Raw genomic sequence first — 22,450 nt, forward strand, 5'->3', positions numbered from 1 at the left:
CTGTTCATGGGACATGAATAGTGCATCAAGGCATATAAACAATAATCAGAATTTTTATTTATTTATTGTTTTCAGTTTTTAGCAAAATAAGTATGCAAACGCACCCTAATTATGAGATTGATCCAGCAGAGTCTGTAGGCCCAAAACCTTTTACTTGTGAAACACTAAGCAAAAAGAATGCGGAAGCACAAGAATATAACTAGCCAACAGCTCCGGCACGTTAGAACATATTCCTTTGATCTTAATTCTTAAAAGGACATATGATATATTTGATTTGGTGTTAGAACCAAAGCAAATTAAACTCATATGCAAACATAAAATACCCTCGAATGAGGAAATATGAGGGAGAACTTTCTTTAATCAAATGACATAATTCAATTGCTCATGCCACTAACAAGTGCATAATCTTTAGGACTATTATCCATGATGAGATTGATAGAAATATTTTAAAATTTCCTAATGAAAATATGGAAGTGGATGAAAATTCTTTCCCATTAGAGTTTTATTAGATATAAGTTCAATTATGGCTAACACTAGTTACCGTGATAAAGTGAAAATAGATTTATTATACCAAATGTTTTGTGTACGGGAAAACATATCACAATTAATCCAAAATTCCAAAGCATAGACATCTAGAACAACAAACAAGCTGCCATTAAAATTAAACAAAGGAATTTCAGGTTCGTTTGATTGAAGAACCATATCGAAAACTTGACCTAAAGCATTGATCCATCTATAATCACATTGAGCAACCTAATCTAAGATCTAAATATAAATGTGTGTGAAACTCCCTTTTGGAGACTTGAATTTCGACTTTTACCCTTCACACCTCACAAGTACTTATACTTGTGGAGTGACCATCACAATAATGAGTTTGTTATTTGCTAAGGATAAGTAGTGTATCAAATTAAAATAAGTTTATTCATTAAAAAATAAATAAATAAAAATAATAAAAGAAGTTTAGGGGGCAGAGAGATAATATATACTAGTTAAAGGACCTTCCTGTAATTTAACCAGTAATAAGGAGCGTCTTTTACTCTGAAAATCAAAATAAAAAAATTACATACGGAAAATTGATTTCAGTCTTTCAGCTTCAGAAAATATCAGAATACCACACAGCATTCTTCTCTATCATCTTCTTCTTCGCTATTAGGGTTTAGGGTTCTAAATCAGATAACCTCCAAGAAACGTCACCGTTAGCTCAATCTCCCAGCCATGGCGACCGAGTTGGTAATCAACTCAGACAGAGTTCAGAAATTGTTCGACGACCTGGAAGCCCAAAAGACCATTCTATCCTCATGTACCCAGCTATTCTCAACCCTATCCAACCGCTTCATTTCCCTCCAAGATTCTCTCTCCCAGAAATCCCAGTCCCTTGAATCCAAAATCCAAGCCCTGGAATCCAATTCCCGTGAAACCCTAGAGTCTCTCTCCCAGCGCGAGGACTCGATTCCCGAGCGCGAGTCCGCCGCAGCAGCACGCATCGAGGAGCAGAGAGAAGCCGCCTTGGCCGATTTTGGGAAACCCGCTTCCGCGTCTGCCGAATTGTCGGAAACCCTAAAATCGCTTTCCCGGAGAATGGATTCCTCCGGGCTGGTGAGGTACATTGTTTCGAAGCGGAAAGAGTCGGTTTCGTTGCGTGCAGAGATCTCGAAGGCGATAGCGGAGGCGGTGGACCCGCCGAGGCTGGTGTTGGATGCAATGGAGGAGTTCTTGAAGCGCAAATCGGCTGATAAGCGGTGGGCGTGTGGAATGCTGATCCAGGCGCTGTTTCCAGAGATGAATTCGAAGAAGAATAAGGGACCGGAGTTCGCGAGGAGTGTGGTGGAGAGGGCGGCGGAGATGGTGTTGCTCTGGAAAGGGCAGATGGACGAGGAAGGCAGTGCGGTATATGGGCCGGCTGAGGCCGTGATGCTCTTGCAAATGGTGCTTGGGTTCGGGTTGCGGTCGAGGTTTGATGAGGAGTACTTGAGGAAGTTGGTGGTGGAGTTTGCGGCCAGGAGGGATATGGCGAAGCTTGCGGCTGCCTTGGGATTCGGAGAGAAAATTGGAGGTTGGTATTGGCTTCTAGCTTAATTGCTTATATTTGTTTGTGTTATATGTTGCATTGGAGTGTATGTTTGTATTACAGTTTAGACTTTTTGGTATGTTTAATTATGGTAATCTGTATTGCAACTGTTTAATGCAGAATTTGGTGTTCTAAATGCGGAACATGGTGCATTTGAACATTTGTATTTTAATAGCCTAATATGTATGGTGTGGTGATCAAAATGAGGCCACTACAGACATGGCATTCATGGATACAAGAGATTATGAAAATTAGAAACAATGACATATTGTGAATTTCTGAATCCTTTTATACATTGTTAAGGTTGATGACTCTTTTCCATCCTGAAAAACATGTATTAGATTATGGTTGTAGCTACAATCTTGTCCAAGTCAAGCTTCAGTAATTCTATATAAGTTATAATCAAACTATTAATACTTGTGCGATGACCAACATGTATATAAGTATACTTAGAATAGTTGATTGAAATAATGTCAAATGTCTGATTGTCAATAGATTAAGGATCATCACTGAACCCATCTATTGTATATTCACTTGATGTGCTTAGACCTAGTTGTTTTATGGATCCATGGTCAGAGTTTCCTCTATAGATGCATTCAGAAATTTATATTGATGCAAAAGGGTGGTTTATTTCGATGATAAAGTGTGTTGCCTTGATTAATGGTCAATGGGGCATAGAACTTATGAATTGACTGTGCATGGGGAGCTTTCGCCTATAGTTTTAGTCACAAACCAAACTCTTGTTGCCTTCCTGGTCGATAGTTTATTTTACTAGGAAAAGCTTAGAAATTTAAGTAAGTCTCTTAATAGCCATTAAATCAAATTAATGTGATAATCTAACTATGTTTAGTATATACTTATTAACATCCTGTTGTTGTGGAAAAGATGTATGAAGAGTGGTAGGTTGAGTTACAGTAGTCATTATTGCTTGAAAATATCAAGTTGATGTAAGAATCAATTACTTGTTAATAAATTTTGCAAATGTGTTGGAACCTTTACAGATAGATGTTCTTTTAAAGATACATTTAATGTCTTCCCTTGCTTCACAGTCTAAAAAAAATTGCTTTGGCATACATAGTTTTGAATCTTGTGATGTGTTAAGTATCTATTTTTCCTCTAGAATAATATCAAATTGGACATGTTGAAATTAGGCTAATTTTTTTTTAGTAAATAAGGACATAAAGAGTATGGGTTGATTTCCAATCATGTTCCACTTGTTTATGACATGTTCCACACCTTCATGCTTGGAAATTTCTCATTTTTTATGTGTTTCTTTTCAGCTGAACCTATCTTGACTACAGTACAGTGACTGATAATATAATTTAGCTAATGGTCCGTTTGGCTTATTTGACTTATTGTTGAAAGTAAGCAAATACTTTGAAAAAGTGAGTTTTCAAAAAGTTGTACATAAACAAATTAAGATAAAGGCTAAATGAAAAAGCTGATGGCAAGGGTTTGTTTGGGAATGGCTTATATAGCTTTTTGCAAAACATTTTTTGCTAAAAGTGCTATATATAAAAGGTAAAAGCTAAATAAAATAAGTAGAAGACTCACATGAGACTCACAAATAGTAGGGAAAAAAAAGGTTGGCTTATAGTTATAATCAAGATCCAATCACACACTAAGGATAAGAACAAAGTAAAATTGCTTCAGTTCCTTATTCACTTGTGTGGATGTCCAACTTTCTTTAATTCCATTTTGCCACATCATCGTCATTAAAGAATTTTCTCATTTGTACAGATATTATTGATGAACTGGTGAAGAGTGGTAAAGAGTTGGAGGCGGTGTATTTTGCTTCTGAGGCTGGTTTGACTGAAAGATTTCCTGCTGTCTCTCTGATTAAGTCGTATCTCAAGAACTCCAAAAAGAATGCTAGCACCATACTGAAGAATGGAAATAATAGCATGGCTGCAACAGTATGTGTAACATCTACAAATATAAGTTTTCTATCATCCGATTATTTTTATTCTGTGTGATTATTTATTTTAAATCAACGTTTTCAGGAGGAGTCAAGCACTCTGGAGTTGAATTCCATTAGAGCCATCATCAAATGTGTAGAAGACCACAAGCTCGAATCAGAGTTCTCCCTTGATAGTTTGAGGAAGAGGGCTACTCATCTGGAGAAAGCCAAGGCAGAAAGGAAAAAGAGTTCAGCAGGTGCCAGCAAGCCTCAAAACAAGCGAGCTTATGGTTCTGGTGGTGGCCGGAGCAGTGGACCACCTTCTTTCCGTCCATCCAAAGCGGCCAAATTTAGTAATGCCTTCCCTCCTTTCAGCCGGAGGAACCCGGCTCCTCCTGCACAGCATAGCCCTGCTGCAAGATATTCTGGGCCATACAACTATCCTAGCCAAAGTATGTATGATGGTCCCAATACAACTCCTTATGCTTCGAGCTATGGTGTTCCCCACAGTCAAAGTCCTGCTGCACTTCCTCAACAGCATTACTCACTCCCTGTGGACAACATGGGTGCCGCTGGTTATCGGGCCACTGTTTCTTATGGAGGCCAGACTAGTTATGGTGCTTATGATTATGGCAATGCTGCTCCACCCACGTACCAACCTTCATCATATACACAGTAATTTAGAAGCAGCAGTAGCTATAAAATTAGAGGATTTTTTTTTTCCTTCTTTTTCGTGTAATCTTGAAATGAGTTCCTGCTTCTTCATTCGGGAGTGCACCCTTTTATCTTAATTTTCTCTGTTTCTCCCTTCTTGGTGGTTGAAGTGGGAATAACTCAAGGTTCCCCATGAATTCTCTCTTTGTATGAGTGAAAGGTGGATTTGACTCACTGGAAATGTGCATCCTTTTGTTTTATCAGTGGATCAATTATAGGGCAATGGCGATGGATCGGCTTTTTCGATTCTGACCCAACCTGAACCAAATAGTAAAGATGTAGGATTTTCTCTTTTCTCTTTTTAAATTTTGTTTGAATAAGGGTTTAGGTTTACATTTTTTTTATTCTTTTAATTTCTTTTAAATTTCTGACCAAACCATCTCTCTTTTTCTTTTCTTTTTTCATGCCTAAACAGATGGTGTTTAAATTTTATTAAAATATCTCCATCATAATTTTTGTTACACAATTTTAGATTTTATAATAAAAGTGAGTGTGCAAAATTCTAGTACCATAAAGACACAAACTGATTTACGTGGCAGATTGTGAGTGGTGGCGAAAAATAGTAAATTCATGTGAAAGTAGCAGATAATCAATAACAGTCTTCTATGTAAGATGATTGTGGCAAAAGTTGTGACTTAATGTTTCATTTGTTTTACTAATAAAATGTTTTGCACATGTAAAATATTTTCAGGTGTTTGGTGTGTTATGTAAAATTTTTCAAGCAATTCACTAAAACCACAATCACTAAAGCTAAAGGTTCAATGACTGCCAACCGTCGGAAGATGTCTCTAATGATTGGGCTGTTAGCATCGATCATCAAAATGGACCGTTGGTGATTGCCACCACACCTATGACTTAGCCACTAGATGGGAAAGGGGAGCAATGATGTGTTTCTGGAAATGTTTTTCCTAATTTATAAAGGTAGAACATTTTCCAACCTTTTATAAATAATTTTATGGTCTATAGAAAATATTTTACAAGTTTGACCATATTTTACATACAAACAAATACCAAAAAATTGGAAAACGTTTTCTGGAAAATATTTTACTTTAACAAATGGAGCATTAAAATAAAATATTTTTAAAAAAATATTTTCCCATTTTTAGGTGTTTGTTTGCAGGTAAAATGTAGTCAAACTTACAAAATATTTTCTGTTGACTATAAATCATTTATACAAAGTTGTAAAATATTTTATCTTAAAAAATTTGTCAAAATTTTTTCCAAAAACACATACTGGCTTCTCCCCTGCCATCTGATGGCTAGGTTATTGGTTTGGGGACACCTCTCTGGTGATTGGTACCGGTGCTCTGATGGCTGGAGACTCTGCACTAGCTATTTATACCGGCACTCCGTTGGCTGGAGACGCCACACCGACCACCAATGTTGGTGGTCCCGTGGCTGAAGCATGATTTTGAAAAATGGAACGGTCAAATAACAGGAAAAGGGACCGATTCCTGGTTTTGGTCAATTTTCTCGATTCATGCTGACCTTGTTTCGAGTTCAAATTTGGCTCAACCAGTTAAACCAGAGGTTTAATCCTGTTTTTCAAACAATGGACCGGAGACACCGTTCCGACGGCAATCTTCGGCAGTCTGGTCGTCGGAGCCACCATTATGTCTTTCGATTCCAATAGTCTCTCTGGAGACTCCGCATTGGCGATCGGTGCCGACACTCGGTTGGCTGGAGATGCCACACCGACCACCAATGTTGGTGGTCCCGTAGCCAAAGCATAATTTTGAAAAATAGAACGGTCAAAGAACAGGAAAAGGGACCAGTTCCTAGTTTTGATCAATTTTCCCGATTCTTGCTAACCTTGTTTCGAGTTCAAATCTGGCTCAACCAGTTAAACCAAAAGGTTCAATCTGGTTTTTCAAACAGTGGACCGGAGACACCGTTCCGACGGCAATCGTTGGCAGTCTGGTCGTTGAAGCCACCGTAATGTCTTTCGATTCTAATGGTTTGGTTACTGAACCTCCGGCACTAGTGGCTGAGACACTGGTTTTGTTGGTTTGTTTCAAAAGTTTTCCTTGTCATATCAAATACTTGAAAATATTTTACTTCAAAACAAATGAAGCGCAAACAAAGTGTTAGTTCGTGGTATTCAAATTACTCGTGTGTGTGTGTAACTCTAAAAAAATTGTTCGTGGTAATCAAATTACTTGTGAGTGTGTAACTCTCTAAAAAACATTGTTTAAATTATCTTATATGATATATAATTGTTGAAGATGTTTGGCTATTAGTTGACCTAATATTTTGCCACATAAGTTTTGGTAGTCTCACAATTTTAAACACAATTTTTTTTTAAATATATTTATTATGACAAAATGAGAGTTTTAAATTGACTACTACTCAACAAACTGAAGAATTTTAAACCAACTACTACTTAGCAGCTTGGAGAGTTTTAAATTGACTATTACTCAACAATATGAAGAGTTTTAAACAAATTACTACTCAACAATATGGAGAGTTTTAAACCAAACCGAAGATGTTTGACTATTAGTTGACTTTATAATATTTTGTCACAAGCTTCGGTAATCCCACAATTTTTCACATCATTTATTTATTTATTATTTCAAAATGAGAGTTTAAACCAATATTACTCAACAAACTGAAGAGTTTTAAACCAACTACTACTCAGTAACGTGGAGAGTTTTAAACCAAATCGACCTACTACTATATATATATATATATATATAGAGCACCACACCAAAACCCTCTATGCGGTTTACCTTCTCTCAATGCTTTTTTATTTCTACAAACCCTTCGTACTCAAGCCTCTCAAGGTATCTTTTACATGAATTTCTCTTTAACAGTTACTTTTGTTATTCACATTTTTTCTTTAATATTCAGTGTTTGTGGATCTTTTTTCATATTTTTACTTCCATTGCCTTTGTGTTTGTGTAATATTTTATTAAGAACCAAACTTTTAGACACCATGTTTGATTCTAGAGTTTTTACAGATGGAGTAAATGTTAAAAGAAAGCTAGAGGAAATGGATGCCACCAAAGTGTCATGATTTATTTATTCTCATGTTCTATAGAATATTAATCTTTGGTAGAACTTAGAAAAATTTCTTTTGTCATTAAGTTGTATTTTGTTGTTCCATGTTTCATAAAAGTTTAAATATGCAGAAACATAAATAGTGTGTTTTGGTTTTATCTTTTAAAAAAAATACAATATGGTTATTTTGTCAAATTATGTATATTTTTGTTTCATATTATAAATATTGATTTTCATTCTTTTTTAACTAATTGTAGTGTTGAAGATATTTACAAATGGTTAACTATTTGATGCATCACACGAGTTAGCAACTAGTTATTCTACTAATGTTCAAATCACGGATGGACCTAGGATTTCAAGCTAGGGAGCTGAAGATAAGTGAAAAAAAAAAATCAAATAATCATTCATATAGTATTAACAAATTATCAACCAAGACAAAGACACAAATCATTGTTGGTAGATGCAATTATCTACCAACAAAGACAAAAGACACAAAATACTATTGTTTCTTAGTATATTATCTATGAAATGGGAACTTGATGCTTATTTAAATTTTCAAAATCATCTGTGATTGAATTCAAACTAAATGTCAAAGATATGTTCCTTTCAATGTATAACATCAAAGAGTCTAAAAATCATTTTCCATTTATCTAATTTAAAAATATTAGTTATAAAATTATGAGTTAACAATATGGGAAAGTCCCAATTTTATTTTGTTAAATTTGTGTGACATTATTATATTTTGTATTTTTTTTTTCTATCTCTATATCTCTCTACCTCTTTACCTTTGTTACATTGTTACTAGTAACCCCGCCACTATGAAATTATAATGCATTACTTTCCTAACTTTACCTTCTTATTTTTTTCACCTATTGCTTGTTCCCTATTGTTGCCACACTACCAACAAACAATCAAAGTCTTAAACACCAACAAAATTATATATTTTCCATAGACTCTCTCTTTATGTTATAACTTTATTGACAAATCACAACTCACTTTTCACTATTTCAGACACTCAACAGCTGCAAAAACAAATAATACAAAGACTCCCAAACACATAGATTCACATATTCAAATTTAATTCACAATCACCTGCAGCCAAAAAAAAAAAACCATAAACTACAATCACAGATGATAGATTCACAAACATTATAATTGTATGGAGTAGAGAGAAAAATCATATCAAAATCAATGTTAAGTTTTGAAGTTGAATGAGAGAAAAAAAAATACTTAAAGCATATCGGGATTCGAGATGGAGGCTGAAGGTTGCAACGGCCAGCATTGGAGGTGGGGTGGGCATGTCAAGCTGTCGGTAGTGGTGGCAACTAGAGGCATGCAAGAACTTTGGGTTAGTCATTGCCTCACTGGGTTGATTGGTTGGTCAATGGGTCAATGGCCGTGAGGTGAGCTCACATTGGTGGTTGTTGGTTGTGGCGGCGGCTTGGTTGGTGAAGTGAGTCGCTCACTGTCATCGTCACTCTCTTCTTTAGTCTCTTGGTCTCTCTCAACTCTCTATTTCTTCTTTTATTATTATTATTATTATTATTATTATTCTAAATCAGTTTAAGTAGCACTCTCTCCGTCCCAATTTGTTTGTTCTATTTGAAAAGTCAAATTTTTGAAGGGAATATCATTTATTGTCTTGTCTGCCTTATAAAAATGTGTAAGTTTACAAAACTGCCTTTAAATAAATATATCTGTTTTTTTAAAAGAGTTATTCTTAATGAGGCAACTAAAAAGATGCCCCAATTAGATTATTTTTTAAATATTTGTTAGTTTTCTTTTCAAACAGTTTTGAAAATAAAGTAGGGGTATAATATGAACATTAGTAAATTAATGATTTTTATTTTTAGAAATAGAACAATATTTTGGGACATCCTAAAATAGAATAGGGGACAAACAAACTGGGACAGAGGAGATATTATAGAGTCCTCTGGTGGACCACGTCACTTGTCCACCATTTCACTAAAAAACTTCCACTTGTTTAAAATTGCTGAGTCAGTAATTAATTTCTGTTTAAAAAAATTTTCTAACTAATTTAAACATGTGGAAGTTTTTTAGTGGAATGGTAGACCACATCACTTATCCACCATGTGGATCTTATAATTTCTCGGGACAGAGGGAGTAACTGTTAGAAAAATTTTGAATTGGGCTTTTAATTATTTTGGGTTGGGTTGGTTGGGCTATTAGGAGAAGGGGCTAAGAGTATAGAAGAGAGGAACCCAACCCTAAAAAAGTCTAAATATACCTAACATAAAAAAATTGGGCCAAGGGTCCGAGCCCCCTCTTAGGTCCATCCTTGGTTCAAATTATATTATATAATATTTTAGATGTTCAATTTTAAGTTGACTCAAATTTTTTTTTTTCAAAAAAAGGGAGAGAAAAAAAAAAAAAAAAACCCTCAATTTGATTAGATCTATTGGATTGTGTACAACATAATTTCACCATGCGATTCATTTTAAGTAAATTATGATTTATTAACATATTTTACTTTAGGTGAAATTCTATTACCAAAGTTTTTTAAAAAGAATTAAAAATAGGATTCGTTATTTATTTTAAATTATTTACAACCAATTATAATATTTGGTTTTTACTAAAAACTTGGAACGACACATGTGCATTCATCATCTAACTTAAAGTAAGTTTTTTTCTTTAATTTTACTATATGTTTTACTATTCAATTTATATATTTTATTTCATCTGTATAGGATTTTTTTATTAACCCATGCATTAAACATGCATAATATATATATATATATATATATATAAATATTTGATAATCTACACATGCATAGTACTGGTACTACCCTTATGTGTAGTACTACTAGATAATACATGTTGTTGTCAACAAAATTAATTACTTTATCATTTTCTCATAAAATATTTCTAAAATTAGTTCTTAAACTAATGCCCTTAAAGCATTCATTAACATTTTCCTTTATTTTATTTTAATAATTTTTCATAATTTTTTTCTTCCACGAAAAAGGGTGGATCTTATACATTGTGCTTAAACCATGTTGCTTAGCTAAACTGTTAGACTCATACAACATGCTTTTATTATTTGGCAATGCTATAAGTATATTTAAATTATTAACATAGTCAAAAATCAAAATACATTACCAAAAAGTTACAAAAATTTTAGAATATCATCTGTAATGACTCTATCTCAACTGTTAGATATTATTTGCGTTAGGTCATAGGTTTCACGGTTTTGCTCTCCCCTCTCCCCCCCTAAAGCACACAACAGTGGGAAAAAATGTCTCTACACATTGAAGGGAGATCACTCTTTATAAACATGTTTCCATGTGCTTCCTCAAACAATGTGAGACTCCATGATTACTTCTCCCATTGAGAATAACACCATGACCAAGATACGTGACTGATTCCCCCAATCTCACCCAAGATAGCCACATCAATGCCCAATTTGGACCATAACCGAGGTGATAGATACAATTAAAGAGCAACATACACGACTATCAAGCCTATAAATTCATGATAGCCAAGGTACGTGATTCCCCAATCTCACCCATGATAGCCACATCAATGCCCAAGATAGCCACATCAATGCCCAAAATTTGGACCATAACCAAAGTGATAGATACAATTAAAGAGCGACATACACCACTATCAAGCCTATAAATTGATGGCTTCTCTCTACCACAAACACGCCAAAAAAATAATAAATAGTGGCTTCTCCACTAGAATTAGATAAGAGAAATCTATGAACTGTAATAGAGTTTTCTCTAGTAAATTAATTAGCTAACTTTTATAATATAGAAGCATATTACATTCATGGATCTCTTAAATTTAAATGACCAAAGATTTTATCAATTAAACTAATTGAAATACACTCTTAACTAACTTAGACATTGGAGATTTTAGACAAGTGCCACACTAGTACCATCAAAATTATTTTTCTTATGTCTTACAGGAATAATGCTCTATTAGCAGGTTCGTCATTTTTCTGTTGATTCATCATCAAATATAATTGATGAAGCTGAAAATTGACCTCATCAGTATGCTCCTTGTTAATGTCGATGGACAAGCTCCAGTACCTGTTGTCAAGAAAAGAAAGGCAAATGAAGTTTCACCGGCGTGGTGCCAATTGAGAATACTTTGATGCTAAAGTTAGCTAAATAGCTCTCAAAGAATTCTCTCACAGGTGTATATTCGGTTTTTCATATATCTTTTACCTGAGTTCCATTTCCTTTTTATAGTTTGCTTCGGGTCGGGGTAGTTATGTTTGCTAATGCTCCTCTAGGTGTTTTTCTCCTAAAAGAAATGCAACATTAAGATTCTATTTTAAGTGTAATGGATGACCGTTGGGCCATCATTGCCTTTGCAACTGTTTCGGCGCACTTATTCCTCATCAGCTATCCCGATGGCATTTATTTACGCCTTCAATGAATGTGGGCTTGTCTCGTCTATACGGATGGGGTCTTGCCCCTACACTCGTCCTAGGCTTAGATGCGGCTGTGGTCATCTTTAAGCTAGACGACCTCCACTTGATACTCATCAGTTGCCTCCCCATTCCTTGGTCATTAGGGACTTGGACGATCTTAGGAATGTGATCAGATGTTACAATTCGTATCTTCTCAATTCTCAAAATCTGGCTCTCATCTTAAATGCGAAACAACTACTCTTCAGGAAACGAACACCTGTTGGTCTTCTATTCGTGGCATGTGTAAAACTTCCTTGATTTTGGCGCGCCTTAATTCCAATTTTTCCTTTTAGAGAAAACCGTTCCTCTTCCTCCGCCGTATTGGGTCTAAACTTCGGAGTGCTAAGAAATCCCCATACTTCGAAATTTCCTAGTAAGGCCTCTCTTTCCTATGTTTTGATGGTTGGTTTTGAATCCCTTAGTCAAGAGTGCCCCTCGGTTTAATTTTTCTTTGCTAGGTTGGGGGTTTTCTTAGAATATTCTTCTAGTCAGCGTCCCCAAGTGGGTTTATTTGTGCCTCGTTTTTCTGCACTTAGGCCTATTTTGCTTTCTCTCTATACCCTCTAATCCGTCAATCTCTGATAAAGCACCATTTGGAGATGGCCATCATTGAGTATAGGGTAGATGATGTTAGGTCCAGTGAGTTGGAGACTGGATTGTCTTCCAACGCGAAGTCTTTGAGTAAGGTAGTTAATACTGCTGCTTCAAAGTTGCCTTCGTCTTCATCTTCTCCCTCCTTTCATGCTCTGTCTAGGTCTTGTTCCTTGAAAGAGAAACATTTAAACGGTTTTAGGAAAAGGTTTCAATCTCCTAAGGGTACCTCTATTAGACTTCCTCGCCTAGGTGAGAAAGCTTGTAACTTTGCCCACGGAGAGGTGTGCTTTTACGAGGCTGACTTTCTGTGTGGCCCCCGTCCATCCGTTTATCTTGCAACTTTTAAATGAATTTCAGATTGCCCTAGGTCAACTTGTCCCTAATGCTTGGAGGATGATCATAAGTTGCATGTCTATTTGGATGTTTGCTTGTGATGGGGAAATGATAACTTTGAATTAATTCCTGTTTTTGAACCATTTGAAAGCCTCTACCCACTATGGGTATTTTGAAATTTTACCTTGGGATAGGAAATCTAGGATTGTTAGAGGTTTTCCTTCATCCTTTCGTGATTAGAAATCACGATACTTTTTTATTTCTGGAACGGGTTGGGAAACCCTATTTGACAATTTCTGGGGCAAGTCCCAAGATTACTACGAAAATGGGAAGTCCCAGTACTTGGTGCGTATTTCCATTATCTTCTTTCACTTTTCTTTCATGTCGTAATTGCCCGTCTAATGATGTTTTCCTTCTGATTCTTTACAATTCTTGATCGTCCTGACTTAGAAGATAAACATCGCCATCGGGTTCATGCTACCCTTACCTACGCCCGTGAAATTGAGGATTTTGACGACCTTGTCGATCCTCGTCATCTGTTTGACTGTTGCTCTTCCTCCCATTCATATTGCCCCTTCTTCTCCTACTCCATCCTTAGAAGTGATTGCCTTCTCCCCTCCAACTACCAGTGCTAAAGGAAAAGGCAAGGTTGGGAGGAGTGTTTGGGACGACCTTGCTACAGCTCTGGGCCGTGCTCACAACGTAATTACTGACAACGAACTCAAGAGTTTATTGTCCATTCCCTCCCATGAGCTGGTCAGCCGTCATATCCATAAATTAGTACAAGTATGTGGTTTTTCTCTTTTAGCATCCCTTTGGTATTTTTCAGTACAAGTACGTGTGCATGGTCTTTCCTCTCATTTGCTTGTTTCTATCAGGTCCTTGGGGAGTCATTGCACATCACAACTGGCTATTTAAATATGGAAGAGAAGGTTGTGGTGGCTAACTCAAAGGTGGAGTCTATCGAGGTAGAATGCTCCAAGTTGAAGAAAGATCTAATTGCTGTTATGAATGAGAAGAACGACGCGAATGAGAAAATAAGGGAGCTTACTGAGGCCTTGTGTGTAGAGAAAGCGCTTGTCATCCAGAAGGATGAAGAGATTCAAGCTACCCTCCTAAAGACTGATGCGGAGAGAGAGAAAATCATCCAGAAATTCAAGCAGTCAAATGAGTTCTCAGATCTTCAGTTTACCTAGTACTTCAAAAGGTTCGAGATTTTGCGTCGATGGACAATGAAGCATCACAGCTTGGCCGTGGACTTCTCCAATTTAGACTTTGAGAAGATTGACATCAAGGTACTTGTAGACAAAGCCAAAGAGCAAGAAGAAACTGAAACTGGTGTGGTGATGGAGAAAGATTTGGCTGGGAAGGATGTTGTTGAAGGAAAGGATACCGACGAGCTTGCTATCCCTCCTCCGTAGTATATTCATTCTCCCTTTTATTTATTTATTTATTTTTTTCTATTTGGAAAACAGTGGTTGCCCCTTTGTTTTGGGGTTTTATCTTTGATGAACAATGGTTGCCTCCTTGTTTTAGGGCCTTAGTTTTTTTTTTTTTTTTTTTTTTTGCCTCTTGGTTTTAAGGCTTTGGTTTTGGACAAAATTTTTGCTACTAACCTATTGTTTTGCTCATGCTATAACATAAGCTTGCTTGCTTACAACATTCCAGGCTTTGTGAATTAAACTTGTAGTTTTTTATCGCTTAGATTGTGCTTTTTATCACTTAATTCATAAGTTGAACACGTCATATATATTGGCTAAGTCTTTTATCTTCGTGATTTAGGGTCTGTTTAGATACCGCTTATTGCTGAAAATATTGTAGTAAAATAATTTTTAAATGTGTGAATAGTGCCGTAGGACCAAATTTTAAAGGAAAAATTGTTGAAAAAAGTACTTGTGGGTCTCATGAATAGTGCACGAGACCCACACAAAAACGCAAACTTATTGTTGCCGCAAATGCAAACGCTATCCAAATGTATTCTTAAATTTAAAGTTTTTCCATTTGATTGGGATTTTAAACTTCGTCATTCATATTGACGGAGCTTTTATCCTCGTGATTTAAACTTAAAGTTTTTATCACTTGATTTGGATTTTTAACTTTGTCATTCATATTGACAAAGCTTTTATCCTCATGATTTATGCTTAAAGTTTTTATCACTTAGTTTGGATTTTTAACTTCGTCATTCATATTGACGGATCTTTTATCCTCTTGATTTAAACTAAAAGTTTTTATCACCTTATTTGGATTTTTAACTTTGTCATTCATATTGACGAAGCTTTTATCCTCATGATTTATGCTTAAAGCTTTTATCACTTAGTTTGGATTTTTAACTTCGTCATACGTATTGACGGATCTTTTATCCTCGTGATTTAAACTAAAAGTTTTTATCACTTGATTTGGATTTTTAACTTTGTCATTCATATTGACGGAGCTTTTATCCTCATGATTTAAACTTAAAGTTTTTATCACTTGATTTGGATTTTTAACTTTGTCTTTCATATTGACGGAGCTTTGATCCTCGTGATTTAAACTTCAAGTTTTTATCACTTAGTTATGATGTAAACTCATCTTTGATGCTAACGGAGTTTTTATCATAGTTGTTGTGCTTTGAACTTATCTTTTCGATAAAGGAGATATTCACCATGGAGTGTTTGACATCTAATCATTTGAAAAGAAATATCTCTGCAGACATTTTGTTTGTTTTATTCATCCTTGTTTATAAAAAGGGGGTTACAAGGATAATGCTTCACGAAAAAATAGAAAGTATTGAAAATAGAACAAATGCATGAAAACAATGAAATCCTGCTTATCTGTTGATGAATAAACGAGGTGTTCCAAATTCTAGAACTTATTAATGCTGAAGGTCCGTTCCCTCACTGGTAGTACTTTTTAAGGTGATCTACATTCCAAGGACGAGGCAAAGGTTTCCCATTTGCATCCTCCAGGTAGTAGCTCCCTCCTCTTGAATAACGGACGACCTTATATGGACCTTCCCAGTTGGGGCCTAACTTCCCTTTGTTTGGATCTTTGGTGGCTTGTGAAACCTTCCGCAGAACCATATCTCCAGGATTGAAACGTTTTAGCTTTACCCTCTGATTATAGTACCTCGTTATCCTCTCCTGATATAGAGTCATTCTTTGAGCTGCGCCATCTCTGAACTCGGGTAAGCAATCTAGAGCTAGCTTGAGGCCGCCGTCATTGTTGCGTTCATCATAACATGTTCTTTTGAGACTTAACACTCCAACTTCCACAAGAATTACTGCTTTAGTTCCAAACGCCAGCTTGAAGGGTGTCTCACTTGTTAGTGTCCTCACCATCGTTCTGTAGACCCATAAAACTCTTGGAAGCTTGTCAGGCCATGCTCCTTTTGCCCCCTTAAGCCGGGTCTTGATTAGCTTAAGCAAAGTTCCATTTGTAACTTCAATCTGGCCATTTTCTTGTGGGTTTCCAAGGGAGGAATAGTGATTCCATATCCCCAGCTCCTTGCAAAAATCCCTGAACTTGTGGCTGTCAAACTATCGTCCATTGTCAAAGATGATAACTCGTGGAATCCCGAATCGATAAATGAGGTTTTTCCATACGAAGTGTTGTATTTTGACCTCCGTTTTTCCATACGAAGTGTTGTATTTTGACCTCCATTATAACTGCTAAAGGCTCTGCTTCCACCCATTTCGTGAAATAGTCAATAGTAATGACTAGAACTTTTACCTGCTTCCACCCAGTATATCAATTCCCCATGTGGAGAATGGCCATGGTGATGTGATGTTAGTCAAGTGCTCTGCTAGGACATGCTGCACGTTTCCAAACCGTTGGCACTTGTCGCATCTCTGAACAACCTAAGTTGCATCCTTTTGCATGGTTGGCTAGAAATATCCTACACGAAAAACTTGCCCAACAAGTGATCGTGGTCTAGAGTGATTTCTGCAGACTCCTTCGTAAATCTCATTTAGTACATACACAACATCTTCTGGGTTGAAGCACTTTAAGTAGGGCTATGAAAATCCCCTTTTGTAGAGCTCGTTGTTCAGGATTGTGAACCTCGATGACCTTACTTTGGCTTTTCTGGCTTCCGAGGGATCTACAGGGAGGTTGCCATCCTTGATCTATGTGATTATTGGGTCCATCTAGCTCCCTCCAAATATGACGTGGCTTCCGTCAAACCCCTCAATGCTTGGGAGGTGTTACACTTCCATGTACAATCCAAGTTGTCCTTCATTGGTAGCTGACGATGCTAGCCTAGCAACTTCATCCGCTTCTGAGTTTTCCTCCCTTGGTACTTGAGTGATCTTGACATCATCAAAGTTAGAAACTAATTGATTAGTCAGCGTTAAGTATCTTTTCATTCTGTCCTCTTTGGCCTCGTACTCGTTGGTTATCTTCCCCACCACAAGTTTTGAATCAGAATTCAGCTTCAAGTTTCTTACACCCAAGGCTTTTGCAATTCTCATGCCCATCAAGATAGCTTCATACTCCGCTTCGTTATTCATTGCTAGGAACTGAAGCTAGACTTCGTATATGAGGATGTCTTTCTTAGGGGATAAGAGGATCACTCTTACTCCTCCGATGCCTGCTGCTGACGACCCATCTGTATACATCGTCCAATAATCTGACTCTAGATCTTGATCAGCAATAGTGAACTCGGCGACAAAGTCAGCCAATGCTTGGGCCTTGATCGCCATCTTAGGCCTATAATTGACGTCAAATTGACTCAATTCCACTATCCATTGGACCATTCTTCCTGCCGCATCCCGTCTACCCATGGCCTTTCGTAGAGGTTGGTCCGTCATGACTAGTATTGTGTGCGCCTGGAAATAGGGATGAAGTTTCCTTGAAGCGACGATTAATGCAAAGGCTAACTTTTCTATCTTTGGATATCTTGCTTCTGCACTCTAGAAAGCCTGACTTGTGTAATAGACCAGCTGAATACAGAAATAGATCTTCTCCTTCAACGAACAGACTTAAAAGCGAATAAGTAATTCTTAAGGGCCTGGAAAGCTTCTTCACACTCCTCCGTCCACTGGAAGGCCTGTTTCAACGTTTTAAAAAATGGGAGGCATTTATCCATGGCTCTAGAGATGAACCTGTTCAAAGTTGCTACTCGTCCCGTCAACCTCTGTACTTCCTTCACACTTCTTAGGGAGGTCATGTCTAATATGGCTTTGACTTTCTCTGGGTTGGCCTCTATACCTTGTTGCGAAACCATGAACCCCAGAAACTTACCTGACGAGACTCTAAACACGCACTTTGCCAGATTCAATCTCATCTAATATTTCCTCAAAGCGTCAAAAGTTTCTCTAAGGTCGTCTAGATGTAATTCTGCTTTTCTGCTTTTCACGAGCATGTCGTCCACATACACATCCATATTCCGTCAAATTTGCTTGCTAAACATTTGATTCACTAGCCTCTGATAGGTCGCCCCTGCATTCTTTAGGCCGAACGGCATAACCCTGTAATAGTATAGCCCCTAACTGGCAATAAATGTTGTTTTCTCCTAGTCCTCTTCGCTCATGCAAATTTAGTTGAAGCCTGAAAATGCATCCATAAAGGTTAGTAGCTCGTGATCGGCTGTTGAATCTACTAGCTGGTCGATCATGGGAAGTGAAAAGCTGTCTTTTGGGCAAACACGGTTGAGATCTGTGAAATCAACGCACATACGCTATTTCCCATTGGACTTCTTCACCATGACAACGTTGGCGAGCCATTCAGGGTAGTAGACTTCCCTAATGAGCCCAGTAGTTAAAAGCTTCTCTACCTCTTCCACAACAGCTTTATTCCTTTTAGGACCAAAAACTCACCGCTTCTGTTGGACAGGCTTTCTAGTGGGGTCGACATTCAACCGGTGTTCTATTACTTTGTTGTTTATACCTGGCATATCCTCATGGGTCCAAGCGAATATATCTAGATTCTGCTTCAGGAACTCCACAATCTTGTCCTTCAGGGTTAAGTCAAGTCCTGCTCCAATCTTCGTGACCTTGGTAGTGTCTCCTTCTATTAGGTTTACATCTTCCAACTCTTGGGCAGGCTTCTTTGGCTCTTCTTCTACCACCCAGGTATGGTTTTCTCTGGAGGCTAACACCACCTGGTAACACTCTCGAGCCAACAGCTAATCCCCGTGTATTTCTCCCATCCCATGCGAGGTTGGAAACTTCAGCTTGAGGCAATAAGTTGAAGTTGCAGCCTTAAGCCGATTCAGTGTAGGTCATCCCAAGATAACATTATAGAACGATAGACAATCGATGATCAAGAAATCAACTTGTTTTGTCACCTGGGCTGGATGTGTTCCTGCTGTGACTCTCAGTAAGATGATGCCCTTTGAATAGATTCAATCCCCACTGAAGCTGACCGATGAGGATTTGAAAGGTCGAAGCCGCTTTAGGTCCAACCTCAAATGTTGGTAGGCTGTCGTATACACTATATTCCCAAAGCTCCCATTGTCAACTAGCACTCTTCTTGTGTTGAAATCTTTAATTTCTAGCATGATGACAAGCGAGTCATCATGGGGTTACTTGATTCCACTTGCATCTCGCTCAGAGAATGTTATGTCGTCACTTTTTGATCGTCAGTACTTTGTGGATGGATACTTGATGTGAATGCTGTTAATCCGCCTCTGGTAAGTCTTCTTCAAAGACTTGTATGACCCTCCTGATACTGGTCCCCCTGTTATCATCCTTATTTCACCTATGGCCTAATTTGGATGATCTCGTCCATCATCCTTGGTATCGTCATGAGGCTTATCGTCAGTCCGTGATCGGGGTTGGTGGTCCTTCTTAATGAACTTTTGGAGTTTCCCCTGTTGAATCAGTTCTTCAATCTACCCTTTCAAGTCACGTCATTTGTCAGTGTAGTGGCCGTGATCCTTGTGAAAACCACAATACTTCTTCGGGTCACACTTCCTGGAGGACGTACTTAACAGCTTGGGCCATTTTAGGCCTGGTTCATCCTTAATTTGCATCAGGTTTTTGTTTGCGGGCATCACTAATGGGGTGGAATTCATCTTCTTCTTCGGGGTGTCAGAACTGCTATTGCTAGCCTTAGCCTCCGAATATGAGTCTTTACAATCCTTTTTCTTCCCTGGGGAATCACTAGGTTCTTCCTTCTTCCGTTTTCCTGTTAGCCCCTTTGCAGTAAGGACATCATCTCCGTTCATGTACTTTTGAGCTTTGAACACGAAATCTGTCATAGAGATTGGCAGCGTCTTCCCCAACAAAAGGACGAGATTGTGGTTGTTGAGTCCAGCCTGGAAGGTTGTCATTATCACTTGGTCATTAACTTCGTCAATTTCCAGCACAGCCTTGTTGAAACGCTTCACATAATCCCTTAGGCTTTCCCCTTCTTGTTGCCTTACTATTAGCAAGTAAGAGGTTGGCCTTTTGTGACGCTGCCCCCCAATGAATTGGCAAACAAATGAGTCACTGAACTGTTCAAAATTCGCTATTGAAGATGCTGACAGCTTACTGAACCATACCTTAGCAGCCCCTCTGAGGGTGGCAGGGAAAGATCTGCATATAACTTCATCTGAGGTTTGTTAGAGGTTCAAGTCTTGAAGGCCCCTATGTGGTTAAGAGGGTCCTTCATGCCATCATAGAACTCCAGCTGTGGCAGATGAAACTTTGGAGGCAGGGGGCACTCCAACACACTGGCTGTGAAAGGTGAATCTGTTCTTTTTTAGCATGCCATCAAGGTTTATTGCTATCTTCCCCTTCATGGCATTCTTTACCTCATCCAGCTCCCATCATAAGCTTATTATCATGTGATCGTTGTCATGCGCAGACTGCCCAGTGCATTCTGTTGTGTCCTTTCCCTTGCTATTTTCAGGGTTGCTAACTTCCTTGTTATGTCTTCTATGGCTACGTTGGTGGTGCGAAGCATTACTGCCCTCTGGATGTGCTCAATGCTTCAACTCTTCATTCTGCTTCATTAGCTCTTATACATTGGCTGTCAAAGCTTGGATTTGCTGAGCCATCACCACAGGATCTGGGGGTGGTGCTGGTGTGGAGTCTATCAAGCGACAGGAGCTTTATCGGTAGGAGCACAATGGTTTGAGAAAGAATCAACTCGTGTTCCCATAAACGGCGCCAAACTGATGAAGCCAAAAATTGACCTCGTCAATATGCTCCTCGTTAATGTCGATGGACGAGCTTTGGTACCTGTTGTCAAGAAAAGAAAGGCAAAGGAAGTTTCATCGGCGTGGCGCCAGTTGAGAATACTCCGATGCTAAATTCAGCTAAATAGTTCTCAAAGAATTCTCTCACAAGTGTATATTCAGTTTTTCATATATCTTTTACTTGAGTTCCATTTCCGTTTTATAATTTGCTTTGGGTCGGTATAGTTATGTTTGTTAATGCTCCTCTAGGCGTTTTTCTCCTGAAAGAAACACAGCATTAATTGACAATGAAGATTCTATTTAAAGTGTAATGGATGATCGTTGGGCCATCATTGCCTTTGTAATTGTTCTGGGGCATTTGTTCCTTGTCAGCTGTCCCGATGGCATTTATTTACGCCTTCAATGAATGCAGGCCTGTCTCGTCTATACAGATGGGGTCTTGCCCTTACACTCGTCCCCGACTTAAATGCGACTGTGGTCATCTTTAAGCTAGATGACCTCCACTTGATACTTGTCAATAATTAACACTGATATGTTGCTCATTTGACTATCAAATGGAACCTTCCCTATGGAACATATGTCAAATTTTAAGGCAAATAAATGAATGAGGAAGAAATTGTAATATAATTCTAATATAAGTGTTTTCCTACATATTTTGGAAACTAAAACCTTCCGGTGTTTTCTTAAAGTGGCATAAATATAATTTTTTGAATGCACTAATGATTTTCCATGAACTTATGGGATTTGATGAAAGCCCAGCAAACTGGATTTTTTTTCAAAATAACACTAGTTCTCAAATAATTTCGTTAGTTAGCACGTTTTCAAAAGTATTTAGGAAATTAACATCTCGAGTGTAATAGACTCAATTTTAGTGTGCTAAATTGAGTATAATGAAGATGATTTCAACATGAAACTCGAGTGTATTGGACTTGATTTCTATCATATAAAACTTGAGTCCATAGGACTCGATATCTTTTAAATTGGCCTTACAAGTCTTTATCTTCTCCGAACCACTTCTCTTCTTCTTCTTCTTCTCTTCTTTGTGGGTCTCGAGTTCCTTCAATGCCTAGATGCATACACAAATAATTGTTCAATCAAACAAGAAACAAACCCAAATTGAACCAAGAACAAGGAAAAACAAGAGAAAAAAAAAAGTTAGCCTAGATTGAACAAGGAACAGGGGAAAAAAAAACAAAAAAACAAAAAGCCATTGAGAAGACCTACAAAATCAGTGCCGCTGTGGTTTGCGGAGATACTTCCTCTCCTCCACCAAATTACCAAGATTGATTCAGGCAT

The 22,450-nt window shown here is 37.6% G+C and overlaps 2 protein-coding genes across 2 annotated transcripts; one reads left to right on the forward strand and one right to left on the reverse strand.

The window, feature by feature from the left end:
- The first annotated feature begins 1,044 nt into the window (after nucleotides 1-1,044).
- LOC115976955 (FRIGIDA-like protein 4a) lies at nucleotides 1,045-4,988 on the forward strand. The gene is made up of 3 exons (XM_031098530.1): nucleotides 1,045-2,053; nucleotides 3,809-3,984; nucleotides 4,072-4,988. Exons 1-3 carry the CDS (start codon nucleotides 1,216-1,218, stop codon nucleotides 4,645-4,647), a joined length of 1,590 nt encoding a protein of 529 aa, XP_030954390.1. The 5' UTR covers nucleotides 1,045-1,215; the 3' UTR covers nucleotides 4,648-4,988.
- A 14,891-nt stretch (nucleotides 4,989-19,879) lies between these two features.
- LOC115973127 lies at nucleotides 19,880-22,450 on the reverse strand. The gene is made up of 4 exons (XM_031093368.1): nucleotides 22,433-22,450; nucleotides 22,145-22,220; nucleotides 21,666-21,720; nucleotides 19,880-20,549 (listed from the first exon to the last, which is right to left on the reverse strand). Exons 1-4 carry the CDS (start codon nucleotides 22,448-22,450, stop codon nucleotides 19,880-19,882), a joined length of 819 nt encoding a protein of 272 aa, XP_030949228.1.

This window comes from Quercus lobata, chromosome 2 (assembly GCF_001633185.2).
Source record: "Quercus lobata isolate SW786 chromosome 2, ValleyOak3.0 Primary Assembly, whole genome shotgun sequence".
NCBI classification, from domain to species: domain Eukaryota; kingdom Viridiplantae; phylum Streptophyta; class Magnoliopsida; order Fagales; family Fagaceae; genus Quercus; species Quercus lobata.